A 19,893-nucleotide genomic window follows, 5' to 3' on the forward strand; every position below is an offset into this window, starting at 1 on the left:
GCTGAAATCATCATTATTTTCTATTATGGCTGAGAGTATTTTGAACACCGAATATCTGAATCCTTAAACAAGGATTATACTGGGTAAGGATTATACAGCTGCTTCTCAGCAGCCACCTTTCTGTACTCTGTAAGTGACAAAGCCTATTGCATTGGCACGCCACTCCTTGCTTTTCTAGAGATGGAAATTCATATGCTGGCAATATCAACAGATATCAGTGATGGAGTTCAAGCGCTTCTTGAAACACAGCTACCACCTCTCTACTACAGCCATGAAAGATACTAACTTTCATTCATTCAAAGGTGCTGCAGCGTGCAAGAAGTGATGGATCTGCAGCAGGCAGTCATTTGCTTCTGCTGCTTAATTCCTCTATGCTAATAAGCATTTTCCCCATCTTGTAAGCTGACTCTGAGCTGACTGCATTGAGTAACAAAGAGGCAGTGCCAAGCATTTCCCTTCTAACCATTATCCTGGGACAGCAGCAGTCAACATTTGCACTGGAATTCAGTATTACAGCAAGAATGAAAAAGACCCTGGAACCCAGGGAACAAACTGGCTTAACTGAAGAAATGCCCCCAATCCATACACTGCTTTAAAACAACTTTTCCCTCTGATCCCCTGCATGCCCAGTCCTCCCATTAAAACTTGTTATAAAGTCTGCCCAAGTGGGACACAGAAGTTCAGCGGCTCCTACTTTTCCCTTGAAATCCTTAGCAAAGTAGTTCATTTTTCAGAGTCTGGCAGAGCAGAGATGAGAACAAACACAGGGGCAAATTATTTTTAGTGAGGGAAGTAATGAAGATTGCAAAGGTACCTAACTGCACATGAGCAGTTCTGTATTTATGCTCCTTTTTGTAACATCTGAAAGTTATGCCTGGCACACGTATCTTAAAATTAAATGCCACATCACTTCTCCAGAAGAAACCATAATGGTCTTTTGTAAATAACTTTATCTACTGTTCAGCATTTTACTAGTCTTGCTATGTTATACTATAGCATTTATTGTTTTACAAGTGTTAGCGTTCTCTGGTGGGAAATGCTGTAAAAACATAGAAACTTAAATAATTTTTTCATCTACTGAATTTATAACAAACATGGGACTCAACAGACAGTTACTCAAGCTGTAAGCCATTTGGTTTCTGTCAGGGGAAATGCTGGCTAATCGGGACAGCCTGCTGTTCTACACTGACTAAAATAGGGAAAACGTAGACAAAGTTAAGTCTCTTTTGCTCTATATATGGGATTTTACAGCTAATGCAGCTTAGCAGACTGCCCAGCACTCCCCCAAACCTCCCAGCTGATCTGTTAGGAATCAAGTCTCAAAAGAACAAGGCTGACAATCCTGGACAGAAGCATTTCTTAGCTTCAGGGGGTTGCTCCAATGGTGCCCGCAAGCTGTGTTTAGAGAAGGCTATCCTGCTCTGCCCAAAGTGTTGGTGTTTTAAGCTCCAGATCAGCAGAAAACAAAGATCTTTGAAGAGTCAACAAACCTTGGACCAAAATCCAAACAATGCCATTTGTGCAGAATGGGTTTCTTATTGCTTTGAAGTTTCGCTGTGCAAAAGGACAGCGGCACAGAAAACAGACCAAAAATCTCAGAGCCCACCTCTGCCAGAATGCAACGCAGGTACCTAAAGATGCCATTGTACTTGGAAGTCAATAACCACCAGCAAAACATTTTTATTGATAGAAGCTCTTTTCCCCACTGGATACTGTCATGAATGCAGGTGGTAAGCCATCAGCCTCTCTCAGGGACAAGGAATGGAAGAGCAAGGAGCTGGATGGGGGTTGCTCCCAGCCCCAGGTCTTGGTGTACAAAAACTGGCAGATGGGGCACAAGGACTCAGACTGCGTGCCTGAGCCTCAGCCCTGGGCAAGGATTCATTCTTAGCCTGGTACTTGGAAAAAGTTTCATTTCTAGTCACTGTGCTGCCATGGGAGGCTAACCTCCCCCCAGCAGTGCATGTTTGCCAACATTTCATCAACTTCCTATCTGAAATAGAAACTGCCATTTTATCACCTCTCCCAGTATTGTTAATTGATTACAAACACTGATGTATCTGCCTGGCTGTGGTACTCATTACTAAGAATTTCAGATCTGCTTTTCAACTGCCTGCTTATGCCTATTTTATTAAATTTAGGGCTGATTTCAGGGTATTATTTGTGAAATCTCATTTTCCAGTTCACTTTTGGATATTCTGTTAATGAAAAACACTCAGCATTCATGGCGTGCACTCCAGCGATTATGCTGTACAACATATGACGTTTAATTAACGTTCACTGTGCTTAATGCTGAAGTGGCTCCTACCTGAAGGAGAAGCAGCATTCCTACAGCACAGCAGTCTTCGTGGGAAAAAGCATCCTCCTCTACTGCAGTGGATTTGTGTGGGCTGAAATGAAAAATGGGCAGCACTTGCAGAGATTGCTTTTCCTTGTGTCAATCATTATTACTCATAAAATCAGCGATTATTAATAATGTAACAAATATTTTAAAAAATTTAAAAAGCAATTCCATAGGCCAGGAAGTGATAAGTGGAAGTTTACGGTGTTTAGCTAGTAGCTTTCTTAATGAGTATATTATTAGACAACATTTAAACACAACTTAGTAACAGCTATACATCTGAAACTGTCCTCAAAGCAATTGTTTCAAGTCTAACAAGTCTAACTTTCCTGGTGGACCTAGCAGGGTTTTTGTCACTCTCCTCATGCCATGAGCAGGAGCTATGGGTCACTGGTCCTGGAAACATTGAGCAATGCCAGTTTTACTGGCTTTGGATGGAAGCTGGTCTGCAAGGCAGCACTCCAGAATTGCAAGGCTCCATGCCCTACTGATAACCCATTTTTTCTTACTCACTACACAGTAACTAAGGAAAACACATAGCTGCTCACTAAAGCTTCAGTAGTATCGGTACGATGATTTAGTTATCTGTGGCATTAAAAATCTTCAATAGTTATGTGTTAAGGTTTATTGCTCTAGATGCATACATGCTCTCTCAGACTTCACCCACTCTCTCTGGATTACTCAGTCATCCTTTTAAATAATCATTTAAAAATAAACAGCATTACAAGCTTTAAGTGTTAATTAAAACAGTGCTTTCTGCAAAGCAGACAGCCATCATGAATGAAATCCATCAGCCACAAGGGTTTATTCTTTTCAAACTCCACCTCTCCTTCACAAATAATGGCTTTACATGGAAAGAAAAAAACATGTGGATGACACCTCTCATAGCTCACTGCAGCACAGAGCCTGCTCTCCAGCACACTGAGCCTTTTGCAAGTTTGTGCTCATGAGAAACATGGAGTAATTACCTCCCAAACTATCGGCACCTGTCAGCAACCAAAAAAAAACCACACCAACAAACCTGAAATCTTCTTGTTCAGCCTGGTTCATCTGTAGTCATGCACCTAAATATAGTCTAAAGCAAATTCTGAATTTACCAGGTCATCTCCTGGTAAGAGACAACAATGACATTGGGGGTGTGGGGGTCTCTAGAGAGGTAACACAAGAGTTAATTAAAAGAGAGACTGGGAAAAAAGGATTATCACTTCCTGGCCTTGGCCTTATAAGTGGAAGTTTACGGTGTTTAGCTAGTAGCTTTCTTATTGAGTATATTATTAGACAGCATTTAAACACAACTTAGTAATAGCTATACATCTGAAACTGTCCTCAAAGCAATTGTTTCAAGTCTAACTAGTACTAATTTAAGAAGGCCAAAATAATCACACAAAGAAATTAATCAAAATTGCGTATTTTGCAGCCATGAAAATTTCTCCTCACTGAATGGTCTTTGAAATAGAAATACAGTGCAACTATTTGGAAATATTGGTGGCAGACTGTGTTCCTTCAAACAGAAAACAAAAGCAACAACTTGAATAAGGTGGGAAATGCATACAACAAAATCCCAAAGTTAATTATGCTTTCTTTAACACTGGCTTCACAAGCTATCTTAGCAATAATCACTAGATTAAGTAAAGCCTTACAAGTGCTAAAACTGGAAGGCAAGGAAATAAAAAAGCAAGGGAAGACAGTTTACATCCTCCAGGCAGAGCTGCATTCTGGCAGATTAAACTGCAGTGAAAACATCCTGTCAATTAATTAGTGCTTTTATTATTTTAACTGACGTTATGCTGCCCAGTGACCTTTTGTTGAACATTACGTACTGAATAAAGCTATAAATACCTCTAGAAGTTCTACTTAACAAGATTAAAGCTGAATAACACAATGTGTAATTGACTCTGCAGGCTGGGGCTCAGCATCTCAAAGTTGCACAAGAGGCAGTTTCCAGTTACACACAGACGTCATCAGCACCTTTGCAGAACAGTCAGCAAATGATACTATCAGCAATATGTAACACAGCCACAGTTTTTGCCCCTAGCAGCAAGTTTTTGTATATATGAGAAGTGATGCAACTGTAGATGCAATTTCCAGTAGCACAAACTGGATGGGTAAGGAGGGGCTCCTGGTGGCTCACCTATAAGTTGTTCCCCAATGCTCCTCGAATTGCAAATAAGTAGGGAAAAAAGTTAAGTGAACCTGCTGAGTTACAGTGAACCTGCTGCTTTGCAGTTTGTGAAGTGAAGCCCTGGTGGTCACAGTTTTGTTAAAGACCTAAACAAAAGTGAAGCATCTCCATGAAAACGTGACGGGCAGATTCAGAGGGCTGGCAGGAGTGGGAGACGCTGGAGGCGCCATCCCAGAAAAGAGCTGCTCTTTGCAGGCAGGAAGGAGACACTGGGGAAGCTCAAAGCAAGCCATCCTGATAGAGAAAGATGAGTAATAAAGTAAACTGGAGCAACTGGAGGGTGCCAGAGAAGTGGAAACGTAGGATCTGAGTGAGAAAAGGGTCCAAAAACTGAAGGCAAAGAAATCGACACCAAGCCATATTGTGCAGTGCTTTAAATACAAGAGTCAGCTTAACATCAAGAAAGATACTGCCACAAAAAGGGCATCTGAAGAGCCATCTGGAACAACTGATCCCTGCTTCATTGTAAAGTCAGCCTGCAACAGAAGGCTGTGATCTAAGATTTTTTATTTTAAAGTTTCTTCAGTCACAAGCCAAGCTTTGTTATGTTTGTTTAATACATGCACAAAACACACCCAACACCACAACCCTCCAGAAAAATAAAGAAAAAAGAAAAAGACAGGTTCTGCAGGGGATTTTTCAGAATATGACACTCTCCCTCTGTTAGTGTTGAACTAATTCCCAGTTTGATGCTGGGGAAATTGAGCTGCTGGAAAGACAAACTTTCATATAAATAATACAACCAAAACCTTGACCATTTATTATTCAGAGATTACCTCATGATACTTTAAAAGAAAAAAAGAAGAATTTTAATCCTACGGTCTTGGCCAACTTGCATTCTTCCTCACCAAAAGCTTCAATAAAAGTGATTTCTCATCAGCTGTTGGATGTGTCAGCAGGGGGAGCAGCCAGCGAGGCTGGCAGTGACGCTCACCTCCCCACGGCTGCTGGCAATTTGCCCCCGGCTCAGCAGTTTTGTGCCACTGAAGTGAAATGAATCAGCTGCTTTCAAAACAGGATAAACCAGGCCTAAGGCTGCACAGTTACAAGCAACTTCAGCACAGTCACCAGGTGATGAAAATGCTGATAACAAGCTGAGAATGGAAAAAGGATAGGAAAAGAAAGTTTATCTAGAATCCAAAGAAACCTCTCAATACTGGAGGTTAATTGCTGGCATCCCAGATCTCCCTGAAATAAGCAGTTCAGAAGTAATGCTGGTGCACAGATCAGGAGAGTAGGGACAAAAAACACAAGCCCCATTCTCTCCTGGGATGCTGTGATAAGCCTGGGGAAAAGGTGAAGAAAGAGATAGAGCTGCCTTGAAGAGTGAAAAGTCAAAAGGGGTCAATCCAAAGCATGAGGAAACGTAGCATCAATAACCACGTCCATCGGTGAAGTTCCTTGCTTCCTCCTTACTGCAACTCACAGCCCTGGTGTTGCTGTGGACCACCCCAGTGCCCAAGGCATGGCCCAGTGTCCATTTCTGATGTCTGCACGGAGCCCAAGCTAAGGAGCATTGTACCTTTCCCTCTGAATTTTCCAAGTGCAGAGCATGACCATCTAAGAGGGGTTTGGTGAATAAAGACTGGGCTGTCCACACTGAAGGTCAGAAACACAAAGAAACTTCAGCAGCTGCAGTAAATTCAGTATCTGTGCCCTATTTTATTCACTGTCTGGGCACAGTTGTTACACAAGCAGACAATCAAGAGCAAACAGACCATTCACAGCTGTGAAGGGTCTCAGTTACTTTCCAGGTCTTCCCAGTGTGCAAATGCTTGCATTACAGAATATTTAATTACAGTGTTTTGGCCAGAACCAGGTTTTTCCTTTCATCCAAGCAAAAAAATAACAGAGTAATTAAAAAAAAAAAAAAAAGTAATGAAAACTCAGTAAAAAAATTCCTTAAGCCAAAGGTCCACATTCAGTCTGGATTTCAAACAGCATATGTCAAGGAAGACTCCTGCTCGCTATCATTTAGCAGGTTGTTAAAAAGCTTCAAAAATGAAATAAAATTTAATGAGAGTTAAGAGGTTTTTTTTTTCTCCTTTCATCTGAATTTTTACTTATCTTTTCTAATCAGAGCAGATACGAGAGCTCAAACCAAAGAGAACATAGTAATTTAGAGCATTCCACCCTGTGGCTTATGAAGTGATTTTGTGCACAGAGCTGTGGTGGCTTCAGCAGAACAATTTGCACAGCAAGTATCAGCAGGTGGCAGAATTCAGTCCCAAATATTGATTCCACGTCCAGGTGGTTGCTTTGCAGGAAAATCTTTGGAGGAATTGTGACTGATATTTCAATATGCCAGACTGAGCACATCGAAAGGCAGTGAAGAAAGCCTTCTTTCATAGCCCTGAAAGGTGCTGAAAAGATGATGGTATAATTTAAACCATTATTACAAAATATATCCAGCACTGCGCAGATAATCATGTGAATTTACTTTTGCTGTCAAAAGCTTGTTTTTAAAATAAGCCTTGACTGAGGACAGCACGTAAAATAACATTTTAGAACACTTTTCATAAAATGCAGTAATCAGAGACGTAGTCCTCATTTGCAAAGTTCTTGAAAACATTCATTTTGTCCAGTGTTTCCTTCTTTGTGTAGGAATTTATAGGATGCTATATAGGAGAAATACAGTAATAAGGCACACTCTGGAATATAATGGGCTTGTAGATCCTCTAATGAGTTGTGTGAGAATAGCATATAAAGAAAAGCCATGCATGTCATACATCTCCCCCTCACTGTAAAACACTGTTTTTAGATTTTAGTGCAGCCAAAACAATTTATCTTTTTAATTAAAAAAAAAAAAAAAGTATCTAATTTAACTAAACTTATTCAGGAAGAACGTGTTCTGAGTTCCTGAAATCAGATTGCTGCACCAGAGACCTGAAATACCTGAGAGCGGGGAAGCAGAGGTGAGAGCACTGGCTCTCTAACACTGGGGCAGGCCAAGATTTTAAGGGAGCTTAAAATCTGAAGAGCAAAAAGTGGCAGAAGCTAACGAGCTTCGCTGAGCCAAACTAAGTCATTTAGCTCCTCTGTCTGGGGAGGACAAGGCTGCCATGCAATACAGGTCGTCAGACGACACAGCTGAAGCGGCTGGTGCTCTGTACAAACTGATGCACTGAGTTTTTCAACAGGAGAAATTCACTTGTGCTGTCACTTGGGTCCAACCTGAATGCTCTGGATGCACGCCTTTGTTAGCGCTCCCACAAGGTTTGTTTCCCTGAAGGCAGTGGGACTGGCTCTCATGTCACAGTTTCAAAAATAGATTTAAATGTTACAAAATGCCACCTTTTCCTGGGAAGTAAATACCACACACCCAGTGAGCCCAGGGGCATGCGCTGTACCCTCAGCACGTGGCCCACAGCCTGTGCCCGCCTCTCCTCCCAGCACCAACCACAGCTGAGCTGCACGGCTGACCTCAGCTTTTGTGTCACCTGCAAAAAGAGGGTTCTCAGCAGCTTTGCTCCTGTGCTACGACAGAACTGCTTTCATTTCATGTAGCGAAACCACCTCAGATGTGTGAAACCGCTTTGCCTTATCATACGTCATGCTCAAAGTTTCTCAGCAGTTTAGGACGTGGAGCAGAAAAGTGGCATAAAGTAAATATCTAGGATATATCTAGGACTGTAAGATTTCACTTGTAGCAGCCATCAAATAAAGAATAATTTTAGGTTTTGGCTTTTGAGCCTACTCCTAGAAAATATGAAATCATGCCCATTTTGTTGTGATTCACTTTTTTAAAGTGAAAAATACAATAGGACAGAGTCTGAAAATGGCATTTACTTGGAATCATACATGTATTGCAGTGAGACAGCTGCAATGAACAGCTTTTCCTAGCAGGGCTGGCTCCAGATATTGCACACTTGAAACAAGCTAAATCCCACCATTAAGAGGTTTAGCTCTGCTGTGATTGTCAAAATCTGTCTATCACAATGCCTATTTCTCCTGTACTCAGAATTAACAATGGAAGTACTTTTTGACAGGCTAAATGAGATTTGGGACACTTAACAAGAGTTGGCTCAAAACTGCTACCTCTAGAAATATAAAATGGCAGTATTGTTGACACTGTATGACAAATTATATGTTCCTTAATACGCTATGTCACTCCATTCAGTTTTATAATTGGCACTGACTATGGCTGAAACCCGATCCAAAGCATACAGAACTAACTGGCTCTTGCTTTGTCCCTCTTAGTATTTTCTAGACTACAGAACTTCATAAATATTTACTCAACAGGGTGGCATACTATTTTTTCCCATGAAATATATGTGTCCGTATCCATAATTACGTGATTAGTTTTTTTCTGTCAGATGGCTGGCTAGCTGTGCACAGCCAGCTTAGACTCCAAGAGATGGGTAACTACCTTAAGAATTCAAACAAAGAAAAATCTCTCTATAAAGATTACTGTGCCCACTGACTTCTGCCAACTTCATGAAAACTACTGGAGAAGCAGGGGTTATTACTCAGCCTATATTGCTCAGAAGAAAGGCTTTCAAGGAATCATTGTTCCAACACTGTCAGCATTAACTCTATTCTATATTCACAACTCTATTCAATACCCTCACGGGCCTCTTCCCATGATTTTGTCCAATTTCTCTTGGAATTATTCCGTTTTCTTGGTCTTTATAGCATTCTGCATCCTAACAGCGTATACACCTGGGGCTCCTTACTTTTTGCGCTGTGTTTATTCCATATTTGCTGGCCTCTTGATTATGATTTTGCAAACCACTCTTAGGTCCATTCTCATGTCACTTTGAGGACTCAGCTTAATCTCTTCCAGCACAGATACACTTCTGTAGCGCCAGCCCCTGCCTCCCTTTCTCCAGTTCTGTGTCAAGCTCCAGAGGGGAAGATGCACTCCAGGAGCTCATGTGCTGCAGGAAGAATGCAAGGACAAGAAGCAAAGTGCCAGAAGAACATAAATTCCCATGGATGTTGCAGAAATCAAAAGTCAGGACCTTCTTGGTCCCTCCCTCCAAACAAATCCACATCTGGACACAAATGATTCACTAATCCTATCATAAAAGAGCATCTCAGAAGCATGCTGTAGTATAAGCTCCATCTGCATTCACAGTAATGTAATAACTCACAAGTGACTCAGATTTACAACAGATAAGCAGTGATGTAATGCTGGTGTGAGAGAAGAATTATACCCTCGTATGTACATACACATGAGCGAATATATATGTAAATACATATATATCAAAACCATATGTATTTCTCAAAGAACACTGTAAACTTCTCAAATAGCCTCTCAGTAGCAAAATAAAAGCAAACACCTTACACATTTCTGGAACACTAAAATGCCATTTCCTTCTGAAGAGAAGAAATTCAGACTATAATTGGCTTTATTTTCTCCAGAGCTGGTTAGAGTCGTTGCACAGATTTTCAGAAGCCTTGGAAGCACAGACCTCTTGCTGGCACACCCACTAGAATCTCTGCTCACAGGTTCATGCTTGGATATGAACTTCAGGACCACTTCCAAGGATTTTTAACTGGGCACAAGGAGGTGCCAAACAAGTGAAACTTATTACAGACTCAAGCTCCTAGCATGAGAACTATTTGAAACGGGGAAAACCAGCTCTGTTTATGATTTACAAAGAACGGAAACAGTATTCTGGTTTCATTTTGGTTTCAGATATTTTCAGGAATTAGAACTATGCATATACACCTTGCCTCTGAATGATACCGGTCTTGTTAACGGGACTGAGAGCTCTAAAATTTGCCCAATGTCATTTTCTGTGTGCTTATTTTCTCAAGTCTTCCTCATGCGATTATTTTACAAGTAACACTACTCTCAAATCTGGCAACATTTTGGAGCGTAGTGTGCAACCATCACCTGAGAGCCACCAGTAGCGCTCAGATTCAATCACCTGGTACTCAGTGCAGGGCAACTCCTCACACACGAAAGGACACGTGGAAGGTTTCTGAGCTTTGCTGAATGTTCATCTCAATCCTTCAGCCAACCTGGGCCACCACTGTCTTTTTTTCTTTTATCATAACCACTGGGGCTGCTGGGTAACTGGAACAATTAGGGTGATTAATTGCATGTTTGCAGTAAAAACATAATACTGGGAAGGGTTACATTACAGGCTAAATATTTTCAGAAAACTCCATCAGCTGGTAGACATAACAAATGCGATCAGTCCAATGCAACATGAAGCTGTGCATGTTGTGCAAACTGGTTTGCTCTGGAACTCAAATCTCCTTAAAAGAGGCCAAAGTGTTTAAAAAAATAAACTAAGTCAGAGTGCATAGGGGGAAAAGAAATATTGACATGTGAGGCCACTGTACTTCTAACATAAAGAAATACTGTTTTCCCTTTGGTCCTTTTATTGTCTAAGTAGAAAGTGCAAGGCATAGGAGAAAGCACACCAGACCAAGTGCACAAGTGAAGTAATGGGTTCCATTGAAAGGAAAACCAAAAAAGCACACAGCGGGATACCTACAATACTGACACATCCCTTAATGACAGCAAGAAGGCAAGCTGACCTGTCTGCCACTGCCACTGCAACTTTAAAGATTTTGAAGAGAGATGTCAAACCCCAGAACAGAAGATAGTCCCACTGGAAGTTTCATTTATTGAACCCTTACTTAAAGATCTGGGCTTTCATCTTCTACTCATCACTAAGCTGTTGAAATGCTGCAACCACAGCCTCTTTCTGGATGCTGTGAACCCGCTTGGTCTCCACAGATCCACTTTAACTGAGGGGAACATGAGTACTTACTTAGATACATGTTCCAAAGGACAAACTGGAGTCAAGAACCAACATGCCTACACCTGCTCTTAAAGATGTGCCACTGCCAATGTGTGACTGATAACAAAATTGCATGTGAGGGTGTGGATCACTTGCATTTCTCACAACCAAGCCAATCACAACTCAGCTATCTCGATGTTGTCATCTGGCCACAATCCTGTCTTCTAAAGAAAATGATAGCTGCCAATATTGTGTGATAAGCTCAGATGTGCTCTGCAGAAGTGTCAGAAATCTCTCATCAGAGCATGTCAGCCTGCACTGAGTTGGGTGGACTGCTTTTAGTTCAGGAGCCACAGCTCTTGGAAGCCCAGGGACATCTGCTCCACACTCTGCCCTGGGGCACCTCAGTCCAAAACACTTCATCCTGTTCAGCGTTCTCATCAGTTGTGTCTAACATTCTGCTGAGTCTTCGCCAAACTATTCAGTGAGGTGTACTACAACATTTCAACATAAATAAAAGGCTAGCTTCTTATATTGCTCACACTACCACAGAAGTGCTTCGTTACAGGGAGAAAGAAGTGAACAGCGAAAGGTTTTATGTTCTATTTGCATGACTGGAGACTTTGTGCTTTTACACAAGCAGTGGGTCAGAGGGCAGGAACACCCTGTTTTCTTTCCAGCACAAAACTGATGTTTATTAGATGACTGTTTTGTTCTATTCGTTTTAAGTTGATTACATTTTAACTCAGTTCAACAATGCTGGAAAAGCTGACAATATTCCAGAGCCTTTAATCAATGACAACATGATGGAAAAAACGTTTCAAGTTTTAAATAAGAGTATATTGCAACCCTAGTATGCTCTTTATGTCAGTAGGTCTTTTTTATTCCAGTCACTGCCAAGTGTTCATGTCTGCACTGCTGAAATCTCTGCTAAACTTCTCTCTTTAGTTGAGAGAAGTCTTCTCACACGCCAGTGTTCCCTGCAGCTTTTATTGAAGAAACTGCTTTTTATTTTTAACTGTGAAGTGTCTGTCAGGCTCATTAAAAAGGTAAGAATTTGATAGTTTATGAGAATAGGTGGCATGAATGTGTAAAGGAGGTGTGGGGCCAGAGAAGAGTGTCAGGTTGAAAGAGCTGCTGTCCTTGCATCAACCACATCCATGTATGTTCAGTGTTTAGAAGTCCATCCTCTCTTTTGTTAGTCTTCTCAGTGAAGCACAGTAATTAGCTTTGAATTTGCTTCCTTCAACTACAGGTTGTTACTTCTAAACACAAGCAGAATTGTTCCTACTGGGGAAGAAGCATCCTTCTCCAGCTCACACCAAACTTTGCATTCAAATATCCAGTTTGCCATGGTCATACTAACTACAAACAAATAATCTGATCACTGAAGAAAAGACAGAGAGCTGAGAGTCCATTTCAATTACACAGTGACTATACAAAAAAAAAAAAAAAAAAAGTTTCCATTGTCCTCTAGATTATTATCATTATCAGGAGAAAGCATAAGCTTGCGTAAATCAAAGTCCAGAAAAATTAATCAACCCCTACTTCAGTAAGAACTTATAGACAGTATAGAATCCTGAAATAGTGAATAAAACAGGCTACTTGATATTGTTCACATATACAAGAAAAATAAACCACCTATGGGAAAAAAAATACACCTCATTTTCCTAGTCAGGACATTAAAACCAGCTTCAATTAGCTTATGTTAACTCGGGCAGTTCATACAGTCTTACCTTTGAGACAAGTCACTTCTGATGCTAGAAATTTGCTGGTCTCTTCACTTCAGTCACTGCTCAGAATGAAAGCAGTCAGATTATCCCGTCTAAAAGTCTGTTCATTCTACCTGCTGAAACTTTGCAACGCATTGAGGTTGTAGTTTCGAGCTCCTTTACCACCACAAACAGAATTCCAGTGAGCATCTTGCTTTGATGGCTCAGACTCCAAGTTAAGTAAAATACTTGCACAACAGAGCTAGAGAAGTAACCCCACATCCAAATACTCATGTTAATCAAAGCACTGGAGGAAGCCTCCAAGCACAGAAAGAGATTTATTCTACTTCTTGGCTTGATATAAAATGGAGAGCTGTGCTGTCGTAATTCAGTGTCTTCTCATGTAAGATGTAGCTCACTTGCACTCAAGTCAGACACTTCTGACTGCATCAGTTCTGCATGTGTCCTCTAATGACTCCGTCCTGCTCCTACTGAGAACCTCAACATCATCATACATGTGTGCTTTCTGTTTCCAACGAGGAATCTGCTTCAGAATTTTCATCAGAAAAGCATTCCTGGAATATTCTAACTGAACTCATACACTCTTCTCTGTAGAGAAGACTTAGCATTTTGCATTCTGGACTGCATGCTGATTTTCTTCCACAAAATGAACACCGCTCTATGGTTCAAAGCCTGTGTTCTGACCATAGTTCAATACATAATTTTATTTACATTTTTCAGAGTTAGTATGTGCTTTTATTGCCTCTAATTGCATGTCCCTTTGAAAAGAACGAAATGCAGGGGATGAAATGCTTGCCCAAGTTAACTCCAACCAACAAGTCACTTTCTTTGAATGTCTCCGATTTCTTAGTCAAATTTGTATTTCTAAATTATGGCTCTGAGTTTGATCAAATGGAAAAGCAGCTGTATTTGAAGGGAGAAAAAGTTCATCTCGAATTGACAAAGTCCATATTCTAGAACTGCTGTGCTGGAAACTATCAGAGTAAGACGAACATTTAGAAGATTATGCCTGGCTTTGCTTAGTAGGTGTGAGGCACAAAGCCATCCTGATTCCATCTCAACCACTGCGTCACCCTGCTGCCCAAATCACCACCAACAAGCTTATTTAACACGAACTAGAAATCTGCTAAAAAGCTGTATGACGTAACTCTGTAATGATCACTAGTCACATTGGCAAGCTTGAGCTTAGAGGTTACAAGCTAGAAACAGTATAAAAATACTAAAAAAAGTTAATCTTTTCCCTTCAGTTACAGAAATAAGTTTATTTCTTTATACAGAAGTGTCAGTAATTCTAGCAACCTGCCCCGCTGGTTAGCAGTCTTCTGAGTTTCACTTTTGAACGTGTGTCTGGCTCCAATTTATAGGAGGGAGATGGGGTTCTTTTAATATCTGTATACCCGGAGATTAAGAAACAACGGTTCATATGATGTTCCGACCAGTTTATTACAAAACCTAATCAGGAAGACAGGGAAGGGAAGGAGGGCGATAGAAAAGATGGAAAAGAAGCAGGAGTTGCGTAAAGCGGGGAGAGTCACCAGCAGGATCCAGCAGCGTCCTGTTGCACGGTGTTTGAAGGTCCAAGGCAGACACAGCGGGGGGGCGAGGAGCAGCAGCGTGGCGGCCTTGGGCAGCAAGCAGGCAGTGGAGGAAGTCATGGAGCCAAGCCTTGAGGAAGCAGCAGCGCTCAGGCAGCAGGCACAGGAGAGTTCGACAGCATGCAGGAGTCACCTCACGAGGAATCTGATCGTCAGGAATCCCTCTGTTCTGCTTCATGAGGAATCTGTTGCCAGAAACCCCGATCTTCTTCACGAGGAATCTGTTGCCAGAAACCTGTCCTCATGGTTTTCTATTCCTCTTTTATCCTCCTTGTTCTCCTACCTATGTGACAAGGATGGGCCTTGAGCAAGAGTCATTGAGTACCCCCTGAGATGGCCACCATCTTGAGATAGGTCCACACAGAGGAGCACTTCTCAGCTATTGAGCTGCAGCTCATCTTGCTCTGGTTGCCCCTGGCCTTGTCTATCTGCATCCCCGAGACAAAGGATTTCACACTCCCTGTTCGGGACTTGCCTGGACTTGAACAAGTCCATCTGTGTCCCCAGCAAGATTTGAGACACAGACGTTAACAGTATGATCTCTTACAACGTGGAAACTGTTGTAAGCAAAAGAAATCAGTGCAGCTCCAAGAAACAGCGTCAAGTTTTCATTTGGTCCGATGCAGGCTTCCTGCGGCCTTAAATCTCAGACTGAGCGCCAGGTGTCGCCGCTTGCCGCACAGCGCGCGCGAGGCCGCCGCCTCAGGTAGGGCCGCTACCTCAGCTCTCGCTCCGCAGGCGGCGCTCGTCAGCGCCCCATAACGAAGGGCCGAGCCCGCCCGCCCCCCCGCAAAGCCCTGCGTTCACCGAACGGCGCTCTGCTCGTGCCGGGGATGGCGGAGTGCGAACGAGGGGAGAAGCAACCACGCGAGCAAACTCGGTCCCTGGCTTTCGTGGCACTGCGCTTCTGGATAGGTTCTGCTTTTCAGCAGCAGTAAAATTTCCCTGCTCCTCGGCTTTTGAAACGTGTGGAGTGAAGAAAAACACAACCCAACCCATTGAGGACAGTGCTCAGCAAGTCATGCAAGAGTTCGGGATCTGGCAGACTCCTGCTCAGGACTAGGAACTTCTGCTGGAAAAGGAACGTGTGTAGGCTTGCTGTACAAGTAGGCGCCTGTACAATGGTATGCAAACACTGTGCATCTGCAGTTCTCACAAGAGAGCACGCTGCATCGAGCTGGGAGCAGAAGTACTGGTGAAGAATAAGCTGCAGAATTTGTGTGTTCAAGTCTGGTTGCATTAAGCTCACAAGGAAATCAATATATGCTGAAAGAACTTGGCAGGCGGTAGAGTCCTGCCGTTAGTTACACCTGACATACATTCTCCTCAGAAATTTTATGCAATCTCACTTTATTTATACATCTGTATGAATGACATAAGATGGCAAGTAACAGACGTATTCCAATCATTTGTTCATCACATCGTTGATTTTAAAGCCCCTTGAAGTTTTCCAGGTTGTGCCTTACGGAAGCAGCTGGTGCGCTGTGTGAAGTGGCAAACGAGCTGGAAGTGGATGAGGAGCATCTCAGCTTCCTTGCTCATTGCTCCTTCTTCCTTTGGCACTGGCAGTTGCTCTTCTTCTGGAGGATCGTCACGTATCTGTCCATTAAGAGAAGCAGGGACTTCATCTCACAGAGCTCGTCGTAATAATGCATGGCTTCCCCTTGCGAGATGTCTGTTCCCGTGGAAGCTGAGTCCATTTGTCCCGTTCCCTGGAAGTGAACACAGCATGAGCAGAGAGAAAGGGAAGCAGGCTCCTTTGGCAGGGAATTATCCTGCAGGGCTCGGCTTCCTCTGGAGGTAGGCCAGCCTCACAGGACCGCTCAGTGCAGCACATGGGGCTCACAGCACCTCCAAGCCCCACGTTGCATAGGGGCTCCCAGTGGGTGTCAGACCTGCGAATGAGCGAGTCCCTCTGGGGGAGGTAGTGGACTTTCTGGGGTCTGCTTTCCTTGGAAGCCTTCACGGACCAGGTGTGTGCGGCTCCCTGCTCCCACCAGCAGCCCCCTTCCCGTGCAGTGCACCTCAATCGCTCACCTGTTCCTGAGGTCTTCTTACTTTTCTCCAGAGGCTGCGGGCAATGCTCAGCAGGCAGAGAATGCAGACATCTGTCAGGCAGTGAGTAACGAGCCAGGTTTTCCCCGCTTGGGCCAGGTAGTCCCAAAGGAGGCCCAGAGGGTAGGGCAAGCTGAGGGCCTTCAGCTTGGTGTACAAGGTCTGCTGCTTCGGGCCCTGCGTTACGCCAGCCTTGCTGACCCTGGAGCGGATCCACGTGAGGCAGGGGAACACGCCAAGCCTACAGGGACAGCTGGAATGCTGGTGCTCGGGGACGACTGGCAGCTGCTCCTCAGGAAGGACCATCTTCTTGACCCTTTCCCAGATCCTCATTGGGTACGTTGAAAGGCCAGGCTGGAAGGGCCCCTTGAAAGCCTTCTGCTCCATGCGCAGGGGCTGCTGCTTCGGGCTCTGCCTTCCGCCAGCCCTGCTGACCCCATATTGCAGCCATGTGGGGCAGGAAGAAAGGCCTAGCCAACAGGGCCCATTCGAAGCCTGTTCAGCAGCGATTACAGGCTGCTGCTTCTTCTCGGGAAGGACCATGTTGATGACCCTTTCCCAGATCTGAATGCGGTACATTGAAAGTCCCGACCAGAAGGGCCCCACAAAGGCCTTCTGCTCCGTGCCCAGGGGCTGCTGCTTCTGGTCCTCTGTAAAGATCGCTCTTCCGAACATGAAGCTGCCCCATCCGTGGCAGGGCCAAAGGCCACGCCAACAGGGCCAGCTGGAGGCCTGGCACTGGGTGTCAACGGTCAGCTGCTCCTCAGGAAGGACCAGCTTTTTGTACGTGTGCCAGGCACAGCCAAGAGAGCTGGAACAGCCAAAGCCATCCCAGATAAATGAAAGTGTGGCCAGAGCCACAATCAGGGTGGGAGTCAGGATGAGTTTCATCCTGTTCTCTCCCAAGGAACAATCCAACACACAAAGTGGCTGCTACCTTGAGCGGAGCTCCAGAGGTAACCACCAGTACAGAGCGGCTGCCCTGCGTATCTGAGCTGGGGAGGCTGCCAGCGTGACTGTGCCACGGCTGATGTCATGCCGGCTTTGTGATGTCACAAAGGAGACTGTGACAGAGCTGGGGAGGACTTGGAAGCCTGCTGGCACTGCTGCTGTCCCCAGCTCAGGACGTTCTGCGCAGCAGGATAGTGGGCCCAAACCCCTCATGTTTTGGGCATTGCCCTGCACTTGTCAGCAAGAAGGAGCCGTGGCCAGAGCCACATCCAGGCTCCTTTCAACGCTGGCTCCATTGGGGAAACTGTGACACAACTTGCATCCAAAAGCCTTTGGGGGCAGAGCGGAAAGCCCACCCTTGAGAGGAAAGCCAAAAGTTGAACAGTTGTTAAGGTTGTGTGATGTTTTTTGTTGTCGGTATTCCACATCTTAACATCACGTAAAACTGTGTGAGCCAAAGAATTAACGTTCTGGTTCCGTGGACTGCCTTTTCCGGGCATTTTGGGTTCTCGGAGAGGAGCGGCGGAGCGGCATTCGCGGAGGACTTTGTGTGCAGAGGAGGAAGGGTGGAGCTGCTGGCAGGATGCAGCCGCTCTCCCTCTGGCCGTTTTGCTCTTTGGGTTCGCCGCGGAGAAAAGCACGTGGTTCCAAGCCTGCAGTCTTCTAGCGTAAGACCTCGTGTTTGCACCCTCTTTTCTCCCTGATTTGCTTGATTTTGTCGGATTTAGTAAATCACCGTTCCTCCTGAGATTGTTGCCGTGGTTTTTTTCAGTCCCACCTGCTATCTCCCTACCCTTGCCCCCCTCCCCTTCTCCCGGAGCGCACAGCCTGCAAGTGCCTTGCCTCATTAGTCCCAGGGCTGGGGCCGGCTGGGCTGCTCAGTGAAAGGTGAGCTGGTTTTTTTCCCCCCTCTCTTGTTTTCTGTCGCAGACAGAGGTCTAGGGATAACTCCTGACAACAGTTCACTCAGCACCGCAGCTGTGGCTCTGCCTGGCCCAGCTGAGACTCCTTCATCTCAACGTGAGGAGAACAAGACATCACAACCTTACACACACAAGGAAACTTGTTTTTTAAGTGTTTAAAGTGACTCAATAAATACAAAACCTCTGCCTGTGATATGCCTAATTATATGTCTGTGTATGCCTGCATTGTACAGTATGCCTGTATTTTCCTCACCTCGAGACACGTAATCAGGTATGGTGGCTGTGAGTTACACGCAGAGTTTGGGATGGCATTTAGTTTTGGTTATTAAACTAAACGTGTTTCGCAACCGTATCTGACACTGAGGACTCCCGCGAGACTCCCAGAGCATCAGAGACAGCATCTTCATGAAAGAGACCGTGTGCTTAACAGTCACTACACCTACTGGGTCCTTGTCTCCACAGTTCAAGATTTCAGGGTTTCTAGAACCTGGAAAGAGCAAGCTGAGGCACTGCAGATGCACATATACCTCTGATTCGGCCCCTTCCCAAGCTCTCTAGCGTACCGTACAGTACGAGAAGGAAAAGATTTCTCACTTGGACATGAAAGCATGGCAACTCTGTACAACTGCCTGGTGGACACTTCCCACTGCGTGCTTGGTTTTGGCTATTGCTTTATTTAAACCAGCCAACGTCACACCCCAAAGACCCCGGGGTCCAGATAAGGACCACAGCTCCCCCTGAGAGAAGTTTGGCATAGCTGTGTTTTAAAAATGAATCAGAAACAGAACCGAGAATTTCTTAACACACTGCACATCTGAGAAACGGGAAAACACAATTACAGCTCGAGCTACAAACACAAAGAACACTAACAAGAACCTTTGAGAATTAAATAGATTCGTTTTGATGGAAATGTCAGGCTTCAAACTGAACGACAACTGCTTGCAATAGTTAAAGACTGAATCATAACACTGCACATAGGACAACAGACATTGCTGCCATGTGCAACGTCCCAAATAGCCATCTCTTACAGAGTTTTAGTTCTTGTCCGCTGTTCTACAGAAAGCTTTTGCTAGAAGACTCACAGCTCTACTTTTGTAATGATCACATCCTGCTAACAAATTCGTAAGAATTGCACTGCAGTAATAAATAACACCATGCTACACCTTAAAAATGCACTTGGCAATCAGTTAACTCATCCTATTAAAAAAAAATCTGCTGCTCCGTTATGCATTACTTGGGGTTGTTGGCAGCAGTCCTTGCTGTCTGTACCACTTGCAAATATAACTTTCCTCTGTTATTCAGAGGCCGCTCAAGACACTCAGTATCCTCCACGTGCTCTTCTGAAGGCAGAGCTGCAGATGGAAGGATTTGCTACAGATGATGCTTCCAACCTCCCGAAGCTCCACGCA

General features: G+C 44.0%; 1 protein-coding gene across 1 annotated transcript; it reads right to left on the bottom strand.

Annotated features, from left to right (window-relative positions):
* Positions 1–15,883: 15,883 nt before the first annotated feature.
* On the bottom strand, positions 15,884–17,584 carry LOC128072727 (uncharacterized). The gene is made up of 2 exons (XM_052666825.1): positions 16,593–17,584; positions 15,884–16,267 (listed from the first exon to the last, which is right to left on the bottom strand). Exons 1-2 carry the CDS (start codon positions 17,499–17,501, stop codon positions 16,094–16,096), a joined length of 1,083 nt encoding a protein of 360 aa, XP_052522785.1. The 5' UTR covers positions 17,502–17,584; the 3' UTR covers positions 15,884–16,093.
* Between the last annotated feature and the right edge of the window lie 2,309 nt (positions 17,585–19,893).

The sequence above is a fragment of the Tympanuchus pallidicinctus genome, unplaced genomic scaffold, assembly GCF_026119805.1.
Source record: "Tympanuchus pallidicinctus isolate F22 unplaced genomic scaffold, pur_lepc_1.0 scaffold7, whole genome shotgun sequence".
NCBI classification, from domain to species: domain Eukaryota; kingdom Metazoa; phylum Chordata; class Aves; order Galliformes; family Phasianidae; genus Tympanuchus; species Tympanuchus pallidicinctus.

Bases quoted from the DNA above. Each gene is read 5' to 3' on its own strand.
- LOC128072727 (XM_052666825.1), bottom strand. From the start codon at position 17,501: ATGAAACTCATCCTGACTCCCACCCTGATTGTGGCTCTGGCCACACTT. The intron at 16,268-16,592 runs GTGAGCGATTGA...GTTCACTTCCAG, and splicing joins TAAGAAGACCTCAGGAACAG to GGAACGGGACAAATGGACTC.